At 53.3% G+C, this 17,184-nt stretch overlaps 1 protein-coding gene across 1 annotated transcript in view; it reads right to left on the bottom strand.

Moving 5' to 3' along the window:
• The window catches only part of PARD6G (par-6 family cell polarity regulator gamma), a 55,853-nt gene extending 45,961 nt beyond the window's left edge, over window positions 1-9,892 (bottom strand). The window contains exon 1 of the mRNA XM_024580711.3: window positions 9,626-9,892. Within this exon, the coding sequence (XP_024436479.1) occupies window positions 9,626-9,697 (72 nt within the window). The 5' untranslated portion in view covers window positions 9,698-9,892. The remainder of the gene's footprint in view (window positions 1-9,625) is intronic.
• Between the last annotated feature and the right edge of the window lie 7,292 nt (window positions 9,893-17,184).

The following is a 17,184-nucleotide window of genomic DNA, read 5'->3' as shown; positions in this document are numbered from 1 at the left end:
CTCCGAGCGAGGCCTGGATAAATACACCAGTGCAGACTCCTGGCTCGTTGCTGGCTGCGCGACTCAGGGCCGTTTCAACCTGAGTGAATTTCCTACTTTGCAAAAAGAGGAGCAAAAGCACATTCCTAGTGGGGTTATCAGAATCAAACTCAAGTGTGCATGCCAAAAGAGACCCCACAAACAGCAGTGGCTCTGCAGCAACACACCACCGGCTTCCGCGGAGCCCCCTCCTCTGGGCCGAGCTCAGGGGCAGGGGCGAACGCCTCCCAGGGAACTTCTGTGGCACGCACACGGCTGCCCTCCTGCATGTGTGGCTTCCCAGCAGCAAGCCTGTCGCGGGCACTCCCCCTGCCCTGTGAGGTGCCTCCTCAGTGCTGATCGGGGTCATGGCTTTCTTAGGTCTGTCCCTCCCCTGCGAGCAGGCTATTATCTCTCAGGGCTGTGCTCACAAGTAGAAACTCAGCCCAGCAGGTGTGCCCACCCTGCCGTGAAATTCAAGGGGCCTCAGCTAAGTGAGGTGTCCAGGTGTGCCAGGGCCCTGGGAAGTCACTGAGGGCACTCTGGCGACAGCTGCAAAGAGCCTATGTAGCAGGACAGGAGGAAGTGAGACAGGCAGCCAGGGACTTCCCGCAGGCACCCCCCCCACACACACAGGCCGTGCTCTCGGGGGTCCACAGGCAGCCAGGGTCCGGGACACCTGGGGAGGGAGGTACTGGGACACAAGCTGTGACTTCAGATCATGTCGGAGCAGGTAGGTGTTGTCCATCTCCCAGGAAGTGGGGTCCAGGGGCAGGGGAGCTGGACAGGACCGGGAGTGGCAGCTGAGCATTTAGGACCTGCCTCTGCCACTTCCGGCCGGGACCATGGTTGGCTGGGTGAGTGGACCGCCAGGTCAAGCCCCCAGGGCCTCCTCTCTGCAGCCAGAAGGAACCCAGAGACTGAGTGACCCCTGAAACACACCTGAGATAGGACTTTAGGGCAGCCCCATGGCCCATCCACTCTCAAGGGCTGGTGCTCAGCCAGGCTGCGACCAGAGTCTGCGACCCCCTGAGCCAAGAAGAGGCACCACTGACAAGCAAGGGGCCACAACGTCCCCAGAACGCTCCCAGCCCCGGACAGGTAAGGACAGGCCTGGTCACTCTGAGCTCAAGGTGAGAAACGGAGTGGGGCTTCCTCAGCACACCGTCCTCACAAGCGTGTCCCCTGACGCCTGGGGTGCCTGTCTGCCATCCGCGCAGCACACAGACCTCCCGCACCTCCTTTGAGGCATGAGGAGCACCCTCTGGTGAAGTCTGATCCCTGCCTTCCTACACCTGCCCCTGCAGGGCGGCTGACAGGCCGGAGGCCACTGCCCAGGGCCCCTGCCACCACCTCCCCCATGTGTCCTACGCAGGTTTGTTTGGCCATAACAACACCCGTTATTATTCTAGACCAGTGAGGGAAGTGGGGTCAGGACTTGTGGGTGGGGAGCCGGTGGCTAAGGCCCCCAGGCCGTGGAAAACAGGATACTAGCATCACTTCAGTGTCCCGCTCCCAGCACAGCTGTCCAACAGCCCCAACCCAGGGGCCACAGGGCCCATCCATCCACAGCAGCATGTGTCCCCGAAAGGGGGCCACTGGAGGGGAGCTTTCTGGACCACACACCAGTGCTCACGTCACGTCTCAGAAGCAAAGGCACAGAGAGCTCTGCTGGGTAGTGTGACCGCGCGGGACCCTGCTTCCAACAGGCACTCTGAGGTGACGTGGAAAGTTAATGCACCTGCTCACTAGGCAGGGGACTTCCGGGGGCGGAGAAACCCCTGAGGCAGTCGCAGTGCCCCAGCTCTCCTCAGGTGTGCACAGGTGTGAGCTACATGTGTGGCTCCACAGGTCTCCACCCCTCGGGTGGCTGCTGGGTCTTCCTCCCACGTGGGAAACTGGTTTCCCACCGTCACTGAAGAGCCTGTGTCCTGAGCTGCCCCATGACCTGCGAGGAGCCCCCAGGCCCACCCATGCTCCCCGACGCCCGGCCCAACAGGGCGGCTCGCAGAAGCGGATGCAGACAACAGGGTGCCTGGAAGGGCAAGAGAGCCACAAGTCAGACACAGGATTAAACGAAGGACTTGGAGAGCCCTTCGCACATCGGCAGTGGGGCCCTTCCACTCTGTAAGGCAGAGAATGTCTTCCGGCTCTGCCTCCTGTGTTTGTGGACAATGCTCCATAAGCTTCAGTTCAAGGTCTCTGGGAACTCCCAGTCCTCAGAGTCTACAGCAGCCAGGTCCAGGGTCCGCATCCACACACCTGATTCGGGAACAGCCACTGGAGTCGTGGGTGAGACTGAGCGGGTCCACCGTCCTGTGAAACTGGGGCTCGTGGCAGTGCAGATGGCTGCGGGGACCGCAGGGCGCCCACAAGGAGCTCACACACAGCCTCCAGAGGAGTGCAGGCTCAGGACAGCAAACTGCGGGGGCCTCCGGGACCCTAACACAGACCGATACTCGGAGGGACCCCCAGTACCCCTGAGGAATCCAGCCCTCTCCCCTCTGCAGTGGGGGCAGGCCTCAGGGACACAGCAGTGCGTGCTGACACTGCGTCCTTGGTGACAGAGCCCCTGCCGGGGTAACGTGGGGCTGCGGGCTGACAAGGCAGGCACAAAGGAGCCTTCCCACGTGCTGGACTGTTCCACACCTTGCCCTGAACAGTGGTCACCGGGTGGGTGCGTGCACATGAAGCCTGATCACGCTGCCCGCCTGAGATCAGTGCGCCTTGCTGTCATGCCCACTGGACACCCCACCGAGCTCCACCCCAACCACCCCGCAGGGAAGGCGGCCACAGCAGCTTCCGGAGCCTGAGCTTCTGTGGGTGACAGCAGGAAAGGACTGGGTTGCTGGGCACCCGGCCGTGGAGTGGGTGGGGACAAAGTAAGAATTTAATGGCCGGGCCATGCAGGAGGACCTGGGTGGTTTTCCAACTCTCTTAAGTGGCAAAGGCCCTTTTTCTTCTTCCAAGTAAAATGCTGCACACACACCCCGAGCACAGACCAGATGCTGGGTTGGGGCTGGGGCCTGGGCCACCAGCTTGGTGGAGCACGGCCTTGGGGAGACAGAGGGATGGATGGCGGGTGTAGAACACACACCCCTGGATGCCAGGAACCTGGGAGAATGGACTTTAGGGGACAGGGGACTGAGGATCAAAGGTAACCTGGGTCCCTGCCCATCCCGCGAGCCCTATCCCACAGTGATACAGACTGCCTGGTGGCTCTGGAGGGGACACCTGAAGGCCTATGCCGACGAGGCAGAGGCAGGGGCAGCTTGTGGTGACGCAGAGCTAGCGCTGACAGGGCGCAGGCCGGTGCTGAAGCACCATCCCCACGGCCTCCACACCAGTTTCCCTTCAGCTTTCAAAGCCCCTGTTTGCTCAGATCTTCTCCCACTTGGTCCCCTCGCTCCCTCATGGCACGAGCAGGGAGGGGATAGGCTGCTGACCCCTCTGAGATGCCTTGGGGCCCAGCCAGCAAGTGAGTCAAGCTTTGCCGATTCTCCCCACAAAGTAATACTCTTCTGACGCACCCCAACCACCACTTATGAACCAGCAGCGACGAAGAAAAGATAGTGACTCCCCCTCTGAGTCCAACACACCCAACATTTATTGGGTGCCTACTGTATGCAAAGCACTGCCCTTCTCACTGCAGATGCTGAATTTTCCGTGGAGCATACTGCTGAGAAGTGCAGCCAACTTTCTGAGTTGGAGGGCAGTGGGGATGGTGGACGGGACTGAAGAGTCTCCCAGGTTAGGACAGGTGGGGACCGGGGCCCAACGAGGGCAGGCTGACAAGAGGAAGAAGGAAAGAGCAGTTCCTGAAGGGTCCTGCTGGGTGGGCGGGTGTCAGCAGGCTGCCCCGAAACCTCCTGTCGGAAGGAGATATGAACCCCTATCTGCTCACTGGCCTGGCCAGATGAACCTTCACTGGCCCGTAACCTGAGGTGGGGATACCGACGGGCTGGGTTACCCTGGTGCCCAGCATGAGCCCCATGCCTGGCACACAGGGGTTGTGAGTGAGCAAATGAGTGGATGGTGGGACCAGACTTTAGGGACAGCTATGGAGCAGAGGACTTCCCTCGAGGCCGCATAGCAGGAAGCAGCTGCAGAGAAGCAGGAAAAGCAGAAGTTGTTCCCCCAAAAGCACAAGACCTCACCCTCCCTGGCTCTAGATCCACAGAGCCAAGGGGCCCCACGCAGCACAAGCCAGGAACACCCGCGCCAATAGGGACCCAGAATTCAGGGCTGCCTGAGTGAGGACAGCGGTGGGAGAGCGAGTGGACTCCAACCTGGGGCAGCTCCACGACTGCCCTGGACTCCGTGTTGTTAGGATGGGAGAGCACACAGGACCCATCCCGCAGGGTCGCAGTGGGGACTGGTGAGCTATTCTTCGCAATCACAATGCCTTCTGAACAGCGTCTGGCACATGAACACGTATCTACCTGGGGTGGGTGGTTAATAAATTTGAAGAAATACTTGTGCACGCAGCCTGTACTGAGGGCAATGTCCAGCCTGGGCCATCAGGGGTGCTCTGGGTTGACAGGAGAGCAGAAATCTTGGCCAGGAAGTGGGGAGCCAGTCACCATGACAACAGCCAGTGGAACGAGTGAGCCTTAGGACCCCTTAGGCATCCAAGCCACAGGCCCCTGCTGTAGTCACTCCAGCCTGCTTCCTTGCTGGCTTCTAGAAGCCCAGGAGGGCCCATCATCATGGGAGACGTCAGGGGGCCTCCCCTTGGTGCCGACTCACAAACAAGAGATTCCAACACCTAGAACACGGTTGCCTCTTCCAACCCTCGACACTCCTCCCTTCCTGCGGTGGGGGGAGCCAGCTGTCTGAAATGCCAGGGGTGCTAGGGAAGGGCCTGAGCCCAGCTGGCTGGGGCCCCAAGGAAGGTTCATAAGGCTCCCTGCCACGCAGGCTTACTATCAACGCCCGCAGTGCCCACAGACTGGCATCCCCCCCATCCCCTAGGAGTCTCCTCTAGGTGCCACACCACAAATCAAGTCACCGAACCTGTCTGAGTGGGGCACACACAGATACAAAACCAGAGCCTTAAAAGGGTGTAGCCGACACACAGGTGAGTCAAACCGTGTCAGGCAGTTCCCAACGGGCCTCAGAAGGCGAGGGCCCAGCGCCCGTGGGGAGCCCGGCCAGGAGCCAGCGCAGCAGACGGAAGGGCGAGTCCCTGCGGGCGGGCAGCCAGAGACGAGATGTGGGGACCAGGGGACACATGGACTCAGAGCACGGTCACGCCAGCACTGTCAGCCGTGGCTGGCCCAGCAGCTCACGGCCCAGGGAGGGCAGAGCAGGAAAGAGGAAAGGGTGCAGGGGAGAGACAGGCGCACAGAGCACAGCTCACCAACCCGAGACGCTAACTGGAACCAAGAGACAGCACCGCACTGATCTAGCGCTGGGGACCGAGTAAGAAAACCAGTCAGTCGGGAGGGACGGACTGACCGGAAACAGGGTGCACGGGCCTTAGGAGAAACTTTCTGTCAGAAAATTCAGCAATATGTATCCAAAGCCTTCACCCAGTAATTTGGCTTCTAGGAATTTGTCCTCAAGAAATAACAAAAGTATAGAAAAATGTTTTAATAAAAAAACAAAAACTTTGTACAACAAAAAATAAAAGAAATAAGAGTTCTACACTGATTTAATAAAAGTATATATACTTTATATATTTCTATAAAGATTTAAATATAAAGATGTTACAGCACTATTATAGAAAAAATTTGAGACAGGATATTGGTCAAATTAATTAGAGTTCACAAATAAGATAGGATATTGTGTAGTCATTTTTATAACATGTTTTCTAAAAATACCTACGACAGGAGAAAACCCTCGCAATGCAAGGGAAGGTGCAGCGGACGGGGCGCCATGCCCGCGATACCGGGTCCGGGTTCTGGGAAGTGAAGCCGCAGGCACCTGCTCTGCGTGGAAGGGCCAGCAGCGTGCGCAGCCCGGGCAGTGGCTCCCCTTTGGTCGCGAGAATTACCCCTCCTCTGCCTGATCTGGCTTCCACATCTACAACGACCACATATTTGTTGAGAGTCTGAAAGGCCTCCAACATTATTTAAACAAAGTAGCAAAAAGCTGTGTTAAAAGCTTCCATCGTGTTATTCCCCCCAAATGTCCCGGTCCCTGCTTAGAGCCAGCATGTGACAAAGGGCCCTAGGATGAGGGAACACAGAAAAGGGGCCAGAGGACAGGGGCGCCCACCTGGTGGAGGCAGGGGACGGGCTCTCGGGAGGGCCGTCATGACTGGGAAGGCTCAGAGACCGCATTTCCGAAGGGACCAGGGAACATGGACAAGACCAGCGTGGGGCCAGTGAGGGCACGCTCCTGAGACGGCAGACCTGTGTCCCTTTGCTTTCTCAGGCCCCCACGGGTGCCTGAGATGGGTGGGACTGAGGAGCACTGATGTGGTCAAAGACACCAAGGAGTCCTCGATGGCAGTGTGTCACTTTCTACCTTCTCCCCAGATGACACGTGGTCTCCAGTCACTGTGCTCCCGCAGACACTCCCAGCACTGCCCTCCCTGCTGCCCTCCCTGGGCCAAGGCTTCTTCCCGAAGCTTGCACAGGGGCCCCTGCCCGCACGGCAGCTCTCACGGGAGGAGAGGCAGAAGCCCAAGTAGGTGGAAAGATGGGGGGCCTGCAGCCAAGACTGGGGAATCACAGGTACTAAGGAAAACTATCTGGGGAAGCGTAAGAGGCTACATGACGGGAGAGCCACCAGGGCAAGAAATAATGTCCCCAAAGCTTTGGGAATGGACCAGCTGTGACAGGTGGCTGATCTCAACTATACTGAGAGGATCAGAGATGACTTCAGATCCAATATCCCGAAATGCAACAGAACCCTGACCTGCGGCCTGAACTCTGACAACTGTGGGACCCGAGCAGTTTCCAGGGCACTTTCTCACCCGTCAGCTCATTTGGTCTGCAGAGGTGACAGAGCCCCTGCCTGTTTCACAGGTGAGTCACTGAGGCTCGGAGAAGCCAAACAACTTGCCTGAAAGCTCACGGGGCTGGTAGGTGTCAGAACCATCTGGACTCAGCTCCCCTGGCACCATTGTCCTCACACACAAACCCAGGAGTTATGGTCAAATGCAGACATCCCTGTCACAGAGTTCTGCCTCCTGTATCTTTTAAAAAATGTTTTATTTATATATTTTAGACAGGGGAAAGGAGGGAGGAAGAGAGGGCGAGAAGGATCAAGGTGTGGTTGCCTCTCACACACCCCCTACTGGGGACCTGGCCTGCAACCCAGGCATGTGCCCTGACTGGGAATCGAACCAACGACCCTTTGGTTCTTAGGCTGGCACTCAATCCACTGAACCACACCAGCCAGGGCTGCCTTCTGTATTTTTTTTTAAATCTTTACCAAGGACATTATTTTTCTCATTGATTTTAGAGACAGAAGAAGGCAAAGAGAATCATCGATGTGAGAGAAAAACATCAATGCGAGAGAAGCATCAATCACCTCCCATGCACCTAGACCTGGGATCAGGAATTGAGGCTTGAACTAGCAACCTAGGCATGAGCCCTGACCCAAAATCAAAACTGCAACCCTTCGGCTCCAGTGGACACTCCAACCCACTGAGACACTTCAGCCAGGGCTCCTCCTGGATTTTGACAGCAGAAATAAAGGCTCCCTGCAGAGATGGACTCACTGAGAGCAAACACGAACAGCTAAGAGGGTCAGTGGGAGGCTGAGCAGAGGGAAGAGCCATGTGGAGCCTGGGCACAAGCAGCAGGGACAGGGGCTGTAGAACCACCCGGTTGGTCGGACCTTCCAGGAGTGCTCCCAAATTCAACCAAAACTCCGGCTCTGCCACTCAGCCCCAGGGGAGCGTTCACTGCGTTTGAACTTGAATCCAGGATCTGGGAGGCATGAGGTACCCGCTGGGCCACCCCGCACCCACAGCCCAAGTGCCCCAGTGCCCCAGGAGGCCGAGGCAGGCCCTCACTCTCCAGCCCCCTGCAGCCTGCAGTCCAGACTGGCAGGAGGAGGCCTTTGGGAGGGTGTTTGCTCCCGGCGGACCCCCAGGAGTTGTGCAGCAGGCAGCTGCCAGCTCCCACGGGACTGAGCACAGGGAAAGTGGCAGGTGTGACCCAGAACAGCATTGGTGTCAGTGCCAGCAGCCACTGTGGAGGGGCAGCAAGAGGGGCCCTGTGGCAGTGCTGGTAGTGGCAGGAATGTGCACACGACAGAAGTGGCCATGGCTGCACATGCCAAAGCATCTGCTGAGGTCCTGGATGGGCACTGTCTACAAGATGTCACCTTTGAGGAGTCTGTATTTTATCCTACAGCTGCCTGGGAATCTAGGACAATCTCAAAACAAAGTTTAAAACATGAAACGCCACACTGCTCAGCTATTGTAGTGGACAACAAGCTAAAAAAGCCACATTCCCTCTGAGCTAAACAAATCAACAGTTATTTGGAACTCCCACTCATGCCTGTGGGTTTTTCTCCCACACGACTCAGGGGCACATTTGAATGGGGGGGGCGGGGCACTGCCCGGCTAAAGAGCGGATGGGTGGGAGCGAGGACCACAGAATCATCATTGGGGGGACGGGATTGATTTTATTGGAAAATAAAGGTTCATAAAAAGTCTGTAAGAGTGCAGATGAGAATAAAATCCTGCAACTCACTGCAGCTTCGAAACCCTCACAAGCCCCTTCGTCCGCGGATGCCCTGGAAATCCCACACCAGAGGACCCCCTTCTCCGGTAGGGGCAGCCCAGGTATGGAGCCGCTGACTCGTCTCCCCAGAGACCTGGCCAGGGTGCACCCGCCCCAAAACTGTGCACAGGTGGGGGTCAGAGCCACCTCCCGGGCTGCTCTGCCCGGCTGGACCACAGGGAAGGAGCGCAAAGAGAAAAGCTAGAGGGCCGGCTACCAGACAGTATCGGCGAAAGGCCCGAGGGGGCCCCTTCTCCAGCACCCCGAACAGCTGCAGCTCCTCCTCTGCCCGCGGGGTTCCCCACCTAGACCCTTGCAGACAAAAGCGTCTAGGGCGAAGGAGCCACCCCTGCAAAGTACAGAAGCGCCAGATCCTATCAGCTAGGAACCAAAGCGCACACTGCTGCCCACAAGTTCGGGCACGCTCGGGCTGGGCGCAGGCAGAGGGAGCAGCCGCGGCGGGCGCGCCCGGGGAGGTTCGGCCGGGGGCGCGCCGGGAGACTGGGGTCGGGTCCAAGGGTCGGGGCTATCTGCAGTTTCACCCTCGCGGGTTCCGAGGTTCCTCCGCAGCTAAGGAGGCGGCACGGTCAGGGCCTTCCCCCGGCCGGGCCCCCGAAGCCCCCGCACCCTCCGGCGTGCCGGGAGCCTCCCGCTCGTGTAACAAAAGAGCCGCTCCCGCGGAGGGTCCCGAGACCGCGCGGCCCTGGCCACAGCTCAGCCTTCCAAGCGCCCGGGCTCCCGCTGGATGCATCGGGCTGCGGGCTTTGTGTGCGCGCAGGGGCGGGAAGGGCGGCCGGACCCTGCACAGCGCAGACGGCGTCCGCGCGCCAAAGCCGTCGCCCGCACAGGCCCCCTCACCGCGCAGTACCCGCCGAGAACCCATTCATTCACCGGGGGCGCAGACCGCCGGCCGGGCTCACCTTGCTCTTGACTTCCACCGCGCTGCAGCTGTAGAAGCGCAGGGTCTGAGACTTGTGGAAACTCCGGTTCATGGTTCCGGCCCCGCTCAGCCCTGTCTTCGCTCTCGCCCCACTCTAGGGTCTGCAGACAAACGCTGGGGGCGGCGCCCCCCGCCGCGGCCTCGGCCCCGGCCCCGGCCCCGGCCCGCGGTCCCCGGCCACGGCACTGCTAGCACTGCGGCGGCCCGAGCTGGGCTGGCCGCGCGCCTCGGGTACTCCAGCGGTCGCGCGCGGGAGGGGCGGAGGACGCCGGCGCGCGCCACCCAGGGCACTGGTCGTAAATCCCCGCCCCACGCTCCAAGGACCCGCCCCCAACCCCGCCCCGCTCCCCAAGGACCCGCCCCCCGGGACTAGCCCTGCAACCGAAAACCGGCCCCCAGGATCTTCCCCCCAATCCCTGCCCCGCGCCCGGAGGGCCCGCCCCACAAGGGCCCGCCCCCGATCCCCCGGACCCATTAAACCCTCTCCGGGTTCCCACAACACCCTCCTGCAAGCCCCGCTCTCCGCCCCGAGGGCCCGCCCTCAGAACTCTTGGGTCCAGTCTTCCGAGGGCTGTCTGGGAGTCTGCGGGTGGCGGAAGGTGAGCGTTTCTGCCCGCGCCATCCCGAGCCCGAGGCTAGAAGCAAAGCCCCACCGCTGGTGCCTCGCTCCCAACTCTGCGCCGGCGCTTTCTCCCTCGACCTCGCCCCCATTCCCACCACCTTGTCTGGGAAGGGGGCTGCTTTGGGCCGATTTTTGCCTGGTCTTGCCTGACATGGAACCACACCTATCTGTACTAACTGCCAGGTGGTGGGTGGTCAGGACGAAGGCTATGCAGGCAGCAAACTCCTACCGCACACCCGGCGCAGCCAGACTAGAGGGAGAGACTTCTGCCAAAGTAGAGGGAAAGGAAGACTTCTGCCAAGGCTCATGGAGAAGCACGCGCTGACGGAAAGAGGGCATCGATTGTTACTACCCAGAGAAAATCCTCACAAAACATACTGTAAAGAATTATAATTTATAAGTTATATAATTATACATTTACTATATGTAAACTTACTGTAAAAGAAATGTAGAGAATACGAAGAAATGAAAGGGAAAAAGTGAAAATCACCACTAATCACATTAATCAGCATTCAGTTTTGTTAACTTTTTGGTATATTCCGATGTGTTTATTTTCTGCATTTACACTTACATATTTTACAACATTGTGAGGATGCAGTTTGGCAGCCTGTTGATGTTGCCTTGTGTTATATAAAGGACATTTTCATTCAGTGTTCTTAGAAAATATGGTTTTCAAAAGCTGCATAGATAAATACAGCCATAATTTTGGATATAATTCCATTATTGAATATTTAAGATGTTTCCAATGTTTAGCCTTTATACAGTGCTGTGTTTCTTGAATTCACTTATTTCTAATTATTTCATTAGAATCAACTCCTAAACATTGAATTACTAGACCATAGAGAACATGTGTCTCTAAACCCTTTAATATAGATTGCCAAATTGTGCTACCCAATATTGGATTTTCATTTAATTTCACTAAATGTGCTGTTCAGTGCAGAATTCAGTCACAGAGGCCCAGAATTACAGCCCCTGTCCAAGAGAGAAACACCAGGCTGGCCGGGGGGCCAGACTTGCAGACAGAGTTCTGAAACAAGGCACCTGGCCAGGTAGCTCAGGTGGTCGGAGCGTTGACCCGATACCCCAAGGTTGGGGGTTCCATCCCCAGTAGGGCTCACACAAGAAGCAACCGGTGATGCATCAATGTCTCTCCCTCTCTCTCTCCCCAACACTTTCCTCTCTCTCTAAAGCCAATAAATATTAAACATAAAATAAACATTTAGGGCAGCTCATGCTTTTGGTCTGTAGCTACATGACACCAACTCACAGGGGAGACTGTGAGAATGTGAGAAAGAGGGTCTGGAGCAGCCTGAACACAGACCAGAGTAGCACAGGCTTTACGGGAATCCCAGGAGCCTCCAGTGAGTCATTTGAACATTTTCGGCCCAACATTAATGACAGGTTTTGGCCAACTTTAGAAACCTGCACTTTATAATATGGTGATGAAGGCCACACTTATCCAAAATTATGTCCGAACACACCTCGGAGGTACTGCAGGTTTGGTTCCAGACCACCACAATAAAGCGAGTCTCCCAGTAAATCAAGTGTTGCAATAAAGCGAGTCACGTGAGTTGTTTGTCTGTGGAGGTTCTGCCTCGATGATGATAAAAACGCAGTATCTGCAAAGCATCGTGAAACAGGGAATGTCTTCAACAGCTGAAGCACTTTATCTTGTGTTATTGGGTCTCAAGCTGCCCTTTGTATTCTTATTAGCATCTTCCCAATACTGGACACGTCATCCAGTCTGATATAGGCTTCAACAGGCAGACAAATGTACACAGCACATTCCCAGGGAAATCTGGTCCAAGGATCCTTCACTGATTGAGCAAGAAAGGTATTGTCTGTATAGAGAACTTTTTTGTTTCCCCCCTTCAGGGCATTGGGGTTTTTTTCCTTTTTTTAAAATTGTTGTTCTACTATAGTTGTCCCACGTATAGTGAAATAAAATAATTTTGCGGGTAATCTTCGAGTATGCACACACTTAATGCTTTAGTTTTAATGAGGAATAGGACATTTGCATAATTTCAAAGTACCTGCCCACACAGGTATTCATTACAAAGGGAAATAGCGGACTTTCACAGTGCGAAGCTTGCCAGACCCCATTTAATCAAGCAATGGACGTGAGCACTAGTCACGGGACAAGTCACAACTGCACCGCCTGACTGGATGCAGCAAACAGTGTGGTAATGGTTGGAAACACTGTTGGGAGAGTATAACATTACCCAATCAATGTAGCTAGCAGCTTAATTTCTTAAATAAATGAACACTGAGTTTTAAATTAAACACTAACCATTCCGGCCCTGTCTTCCTGGAGGTCCCTCCTGCACTGTGCCATCCTCACAGACAGAGGAACCTGGTGGCCAAAGCATGCAGACCAGGCGGGAGGGCCAGTCTCGCTCTCGAGGCCCGTGCGGTCATCTCCATAGTGACGGGCATGCAGCCGAACAACCGAGGTTGAGGCGGACTTCAACTGACAGAGCACAGAGACCGGGGGTTGTCTCCAAGAATACACTGTGTTCTCACCTCTCTGCATCTTCCTGTCTAGGAAGATAACAATCTTTTCTAACTTTTTTGCAGTCACTTTAGAAACCAGTAGGAGAGCACGGTACAGATGCCCACTAATCTGTCCTTGTGCAGGTCACGGCAAATCAGCAGCTTCGAACCGTTCAGGAAGCGGCAAAAACCGTTCTCTATTTCTGGTGCAGGGACAGCAGAACGTGTGATATTGAGGCCACTTCTCATGCAATTACTTAATTCACCTCCTCCCCGCCACACCGGCAGTGGCAACACAGGCAAGGTGCAGCGAGAACTTGGCGCAGGTTCTCAGATATGATAAAATAGGGTTAAACGGTTCATATTCAGAACTTCTTAAGTGTTGAGAAATTAGATTGGGTATTTTGTTTAAATATTACTAAGTCCCTCAGCTATTATGGGTAAATATTTTGATCCTGGAAACAAGTATGTTTCAATTGGACAACATTGTGCAGCTCTAAACATGTATTTAAGGACTTATTTCCAAGTGGGACACAAAATGATAAAAACTTTAAATATGGTATTATCCCCAGATAATCTAACTTCATTATTGAATATGTCTCATATTGAAGTTACCGAGTTTGTCATTTTCATTTTTAAAATACTGAACTGATACTATGTTTAACATTTCCGTAGCAATACATCTATTTTTAGTATCTCAACGTTTACCTTTAGTCGTCAAATCCATTAACACTGTTATATAGAAGACAAAAAAATTGGCAAGAAATAGCTGGAATATTGCTAGAAAATTGTATGGTACTGGGTGTTGATATATGTGTATTCTGCTATCTTCTAAATTAGTGGCATATTGGACAAAGACGTTCACTACCACCACCTGAGAATGAAACAAGTTGACGGTGAAACAGTGACCAGAAAACAGCACAAAGAACCCCTGTAGTAGCAACATGCAGTTCTACATGGAGGTTCTTGATTTTCTAGTAAGTTACCAAAGAGCACTCGCCTTAGAACCGAGCAGGCAGCAGGCCTTTGTTAGCATCCTTGTCATGTGACTAGAGGGGAGAGCAGTCACAGGCAGGGGCTGAACTTGGAGTTTGACCAGAGCATCCGCTACTGTGTCCCCTTCTTTCCTGTAAGTTGTCTTACTGGCCTACACATTCACTCTAGTTATTTGAAAGCACTAATAGCCCTGGCTGGTGTAGCTCAGTGGACTGAGTGCCAAAAGGGTCACCAGTTTGATTCCCACTCAGGGCATGTGCCTGGGTTGCAGGCCAGGTCCCCACAGGGGGTGCGTGAGAAGCAACCACACGTTGATGTTTCTCTCCCTCTGTCTAAAAATAAACAAAAACCTTTTTTTTAAAAAAGTACTTATAAAATCTAGACAAAGTTACATTTTAAAATAACCAAAAATTACCTCCCCTGCAAAATGCATAATCTCTCTAAAATGAATTCTCACGCATTCCCCATTGTTTTCAGAAATCATTTTCCACAAGACAGCAGCAAATTGCAGATGAAGCTCCTCTGCTGTTTAGGCCAAAGACACTTTCCTTGTAAGGAGAAAACCTTATCACTAAGTCTGTTTGAAAGCTCCTTCCAGTATTTTCAGGGAAAACCCTCTTAAGAAAAACTATTGAACCTATTAAAGCCTTATTATTATTCACTGCTATTAATTATTCAACTTTCTCATTTACTTTTACGTAAATTATTTACCATTGTATTAAAATTTCCATATAGTGGGTTATAAACTGCAAGAAACTAATTTCTGAAAAAATATAATCATTCCTGGCAACTAATTCTGAATTTGTATTGGAAAGTATAAGCACACGATTTTGGTTTATACATAGTAAACATGTCTATATGGTTGCTGGATTTGGGTTTATAATTTAAATATTAACAAAATTTTAACTTTTTATTGGAAAATCTTCCCTTCTGAAAAGGACTTTATGTACTCTGTTTAAAAATAAACAATCATACTGCTCATGGTTTTATGAGTGGGATAAAGTGGTTTGGGAAGGACCTTCTTTATTTATTTTATTAAGATTTTATTTTATTTTTATTTTTTAGAGAGAGGGGAAGGGAGGGAGACAGAGAGGAATAGAAACATCCATGTGGGAGAGAATCAGCGATCCACTGCCTCTCTCACACGCCCCCAGCTGGGGGCCTGGCCTGGAACCCAAGCACCCGCCCTGACCAGAAGTCCGAGCAGAGAACTCGAGGTTTGCAGGCTGGTTGGTGCTCAACCCACTGAACCACACTAGCCACTGAGGGAAGCACCTTCTTTTAGAGGCTGTAAAAAATAAACTTCAATTACTATTTAACAGTATTATATACTTTTTTCTTCTCAAGGTGTGTAAATAGATCATTTGTGTGATTTGTGTGAATGACTAGTATTAGTATTTGTTTTCAAACTGATAATGTGGTGGATTTAAAGACCTCTATCAGATACAACAGATTTTGATTTTAATCTGTTTTATCAGGCACCCCCCCTGGACGGAAGACCCCAAACTGTCACACTGCTTAGGCTGTCTTCATGTGCCCTATCATAGGCCTGGGAGGTTGGTGGTGCAGGTGAATTTAGCTGTGCATTGTGGAAAACCTGATAATGTGATCTCGACTTGAACTTCCGTTGATATTTACATCTTCACTCGATGGCTCGGGGACCACGAAACACCGGAGTTGAGGACTGCACTCACTGCAGGCAGCCGCTGTGCGGAGTACGTTCTGGGGGCACAGCCACCGAAGATAAGGAGTTTCCCTATGTAACATCTCCACTGCAAAAATGATTTTTAAACTTGTAGCCACTTTTAAAGACTAAGTAATACAAATCATTGAAAATTAGAAAAATTCTCACACTGAAGTCTAATCGCTGCAGAACGGAAAACCTAAATTCTGGAAGCGTCAGTTGGCAGCTGTGCTACGAAGTGAAGCTTCGGATGTAAGAAATGTCCGTTTAGGTATTTACTCTGACCACCCAGGAGAAGAGAACTGGTTTGAAAACACTAAAATTATAATAACAGAATACAATTCAGCTCACGTTTTTAAACCTAAAAAAAAGTTTTCTGGAAGTGACTCCCGCATGGACTTTTTACTCCTTGGTGAATAAACAGTCCGGCAAGGCCCTGGCCAAGCGACTTACCCGCCCTGTTCACCAAAAAGGTTTCAAGTTCCACCCCCAGTGGGGGTGCGTGCGGGAGGCAACCAATGGATGTTTCTCACTCGCTCTCTCCCCACCCGCCTTCCATCCTCTAAAATCGGTGAAAACTTATCCTTGGTGAGGATTTAAAGAAAAAAAAGTTCAGCTATTAGTAACATGGGGAAAACATGGGGAAACACCCTCAAGCATCTACAAAGCAAAACCGTGCATCTTCCATTGTTGTGGGAACCCTAACCCTAACCCAACCAAAGCGTCCCTCCCTCTCCACTGCACCCACAAGACGTCCCTACGGCGCCTGGCACCTGGCACAGCGGGCGGCTCCTGTTGATGTTGGTATTGGAAAGGACATCTTGGATCAGATTTCCCTGTGTATCGCAGCACTGAAGAGCTACATACAAGTCTAGATAGCAGGGTCTCAGACATAGTATTGCATCATCAAGTGACATGTCACTTTGGGGAGGAAACTGACCTTTGAGTAGGGAACCAACTTGCCCCTGCTTGCCTGGATGTTTTCAGCCTGCGTACTGAAAGTCCCGAAAAATCCAAGTCCTGAGCAAACCAGGGCAGTCCGCCACTTGACCTCTGAATCCGTTTCATCTGTACAATGCAGACAAAACAACACCTGCATCACAGGACTGCTGAGGTTTAAGTGGGTAACACACCAGCAGAGGCGCTGCCTTATCAATGCAGCCAGGCCTCCCCTTTGTTGGCCCAGTTCTCTCCACCTTCCTAGCCCCTGCCAGGGGCAAACTGGGCCTCGGGGTCTGTGTGTGTGGGATGGAATACAACCACCTGCTCTGTGGTGACCGGCATGCCACCCTTGCAATAGTGCAGAGAACACAGCACGCCGAGTGTGATGTTATTACTACGATTGAAGTATTTGGTTTATTTCCTAGCAATGGCTGATAAATGTTTATTCATTACTAGGAAGGCCTGCTTAAAACCTATGGTAAAAAGGTTAAAGTTTTGGGGCTGAGTTGTTTCCTTTTCTTGGGCAGGGTCAAGTTGCTTTGCTCAGTGGAGCGCATGTCCATCGTGGGATGACAGGGGCCTTGGGAAAAGGGTGCAGTGGATGCCCCTCCCAGGTCACGGCACAGTGGCACCTGCTTGTGGGAGCAAGGCCACGCTGAGCTCAGAGGACACCCACGCACCAGGGGCCCGGCCAGTTGCTGCCTCTGAAAGGGAGTCTCGACAGCATCCACTGCAGCACAGCACATGTCCAGGCCCTCGGTCGGAGCTTCATAAAGAGTGAAAAGCATGTGGACCCCGAGTC

The sequence above is a fragment of the Desmodus rotundus genome, chromosome 10 (genome assembly GCF_022682495.2).
Source record: "Desmodus rotundus isolate HL8 chromosome 10, HLdesRot8A.1, whole genome shotgun sequence".
Classification (NCBI taxonomy): Eukaryota; Metazoa; Chordata; class Mammalia; order Chiroptera; family Phyllostomidae; genus Desmodus; species Desmodus rotundus.
Note: the sequence above shows the minus strand (reverse complement) of the source record. Positions and strands in the feature narration are given on the sequence as shown.